The sequence below is a fragment of the Propithecus coquereli genome, unplaced genomic scaffold (assembly GCF_000956105.1).
Source record: "Propithecus coquereli isolate 6110/MARCELLA unplaced genomic scaffold, Pcoq_1.0 Scaffold81, whole genome shotgun sequence".
Lineage (NCBI taxonomy): Eukaryota > Metazoa > Chordata > Mammalia > Primates > Indriidae > Propithecus > Propithecus coquereli.
In genome coordinates, this window is record NW_012154285.1 from 3,617,141 (window position 1) to 3,618,527 (window position 1,387).

Genomic DNA, 1,387 nt, shown 5'->3' on the forward strand with positions numbered 1-1,387 from the left:
TATTTTGCCATATTTTGAAACGTGATATTTTCATAACATTTATAAAAATGTGATATTTAGTATACTTTCTTACCCAAATCTATAACCTTTATTTCCAGCGTATACAAGAGGAGATAAAAAATTTAGTGAAATTACAGACGAGTAATGCTTCCTGGGCTTCCTATGATAGAAGTTCTTTATGCAAACAAGTATCTTCAGAAAGTCAAATGGGTTTTTTTCCTGAAAACAGTGAGAGAAATGAATCTGTTATCAGTTACCCTAAATCTAAAGAACCTGAAATGCATCAAGAAACGTCCTCATCGCAACCAGACTGTAACATGGACAGTAGCTCAGTGAGCAGTGGGTATGGTACCTTTTGTGTCTCAGAGTTAAATACATACAAACTTAAAGACTCTGAAGAGTTCATGGAACACACTGATGTTTCCAAAGGACAGTACGTAGCACCTGTGGTGCAGCCTGATTCGCTTGTAGACGGTGTAAAAAACAAGGGTTTTTATATACAGACTACCGAAGAGTTTGGTCCATCTTTAAAGGAAGATATTTCCATTTTTCCTGGTGAATTTGAACATAATTTACTTGACGAAAATAAGATTTCTGAAGTATACAGTGGAAAAACAAATAGGTAAGTAGAATTTCTCCACTGAAGGGAGTTTTATTTGTTTATTACCTTTTTTTTTTTTTTTTTGAGACAGTCTTTCGCTCTGTTGCCTGGGCTAGAATGCAGTGGCGCCATCATAGTTCACTGCGGCCTCAAATGCCTGGGCTCCCAAAGTGCTAGGATTATAGGCATGAGCCACTGTGCCTGGCCTGTTTATGACATTTATAATCTAGTAAATAGAATTCTTTTTAGTTGGACTAGAATAGAATGAGATGTATTTGAACATTTATCAGTTTTACTGTCAAATCGAAGTCTTGACCAGGCACGGTAACAACGAGATGAGACTCCCCCCACCCCATGTCTAACAGAAAAAAAGAAAAAAATAAAGTCTTTTGCGGGACATAGTGGCATGCGCCTGTAGTCCCAGCTACTCAGGGCCTGAGGCAGGAAGATTGCTGAAGCCCAGGAGTTTGAGACCAGTCTGGGCAATAGTGTGAGACCCTGCCTCAAAAAAAAAAAAAAAAAAAGTCTTTTATTTGTTGCCTGTAGAAAATTGAAATAAACAAAGCACACTATATACTGAGGACGAATGACTTTCTTCCCATTAGCAATGTTGCAAGACTACTAAACTCTTAAAGGAAGCCTTGCCAGAAAAATGCCTTTACTTTCTAGTCATTGTAGACCTGCCAAAAGTTAGAGGACAGGACTGTATCAATAGTGGAATTTTGTCACACATGTTCATGTGATTTGTAACCAAAAATTATATACAGGCATACCCAATTTTATGTT

General features: G+C 37.4%; 1 protein-coding gene across 1 annotated transcript in view; it reads left to right on the top strand.

The window, feature by feature from the left end:
* Positions 1 to 1,387, top strand: part of MPHOSPH9 (M-phase phosphoprotein 9) — a 62,368-nt gene that overhangs the window by 10,505 nt on the left and 50,476 nt on the right. The window contains exon 3 of the mRNA XM_012663405.1: positions 99 to 622. Within this exon, the coding sequence (XP_012518859.1) occupies positions 99 to 622 (524 nt within the window). The remainder of the gene's footprint in view (positions 1 to 98; positions 623 to 1,387) is intronic.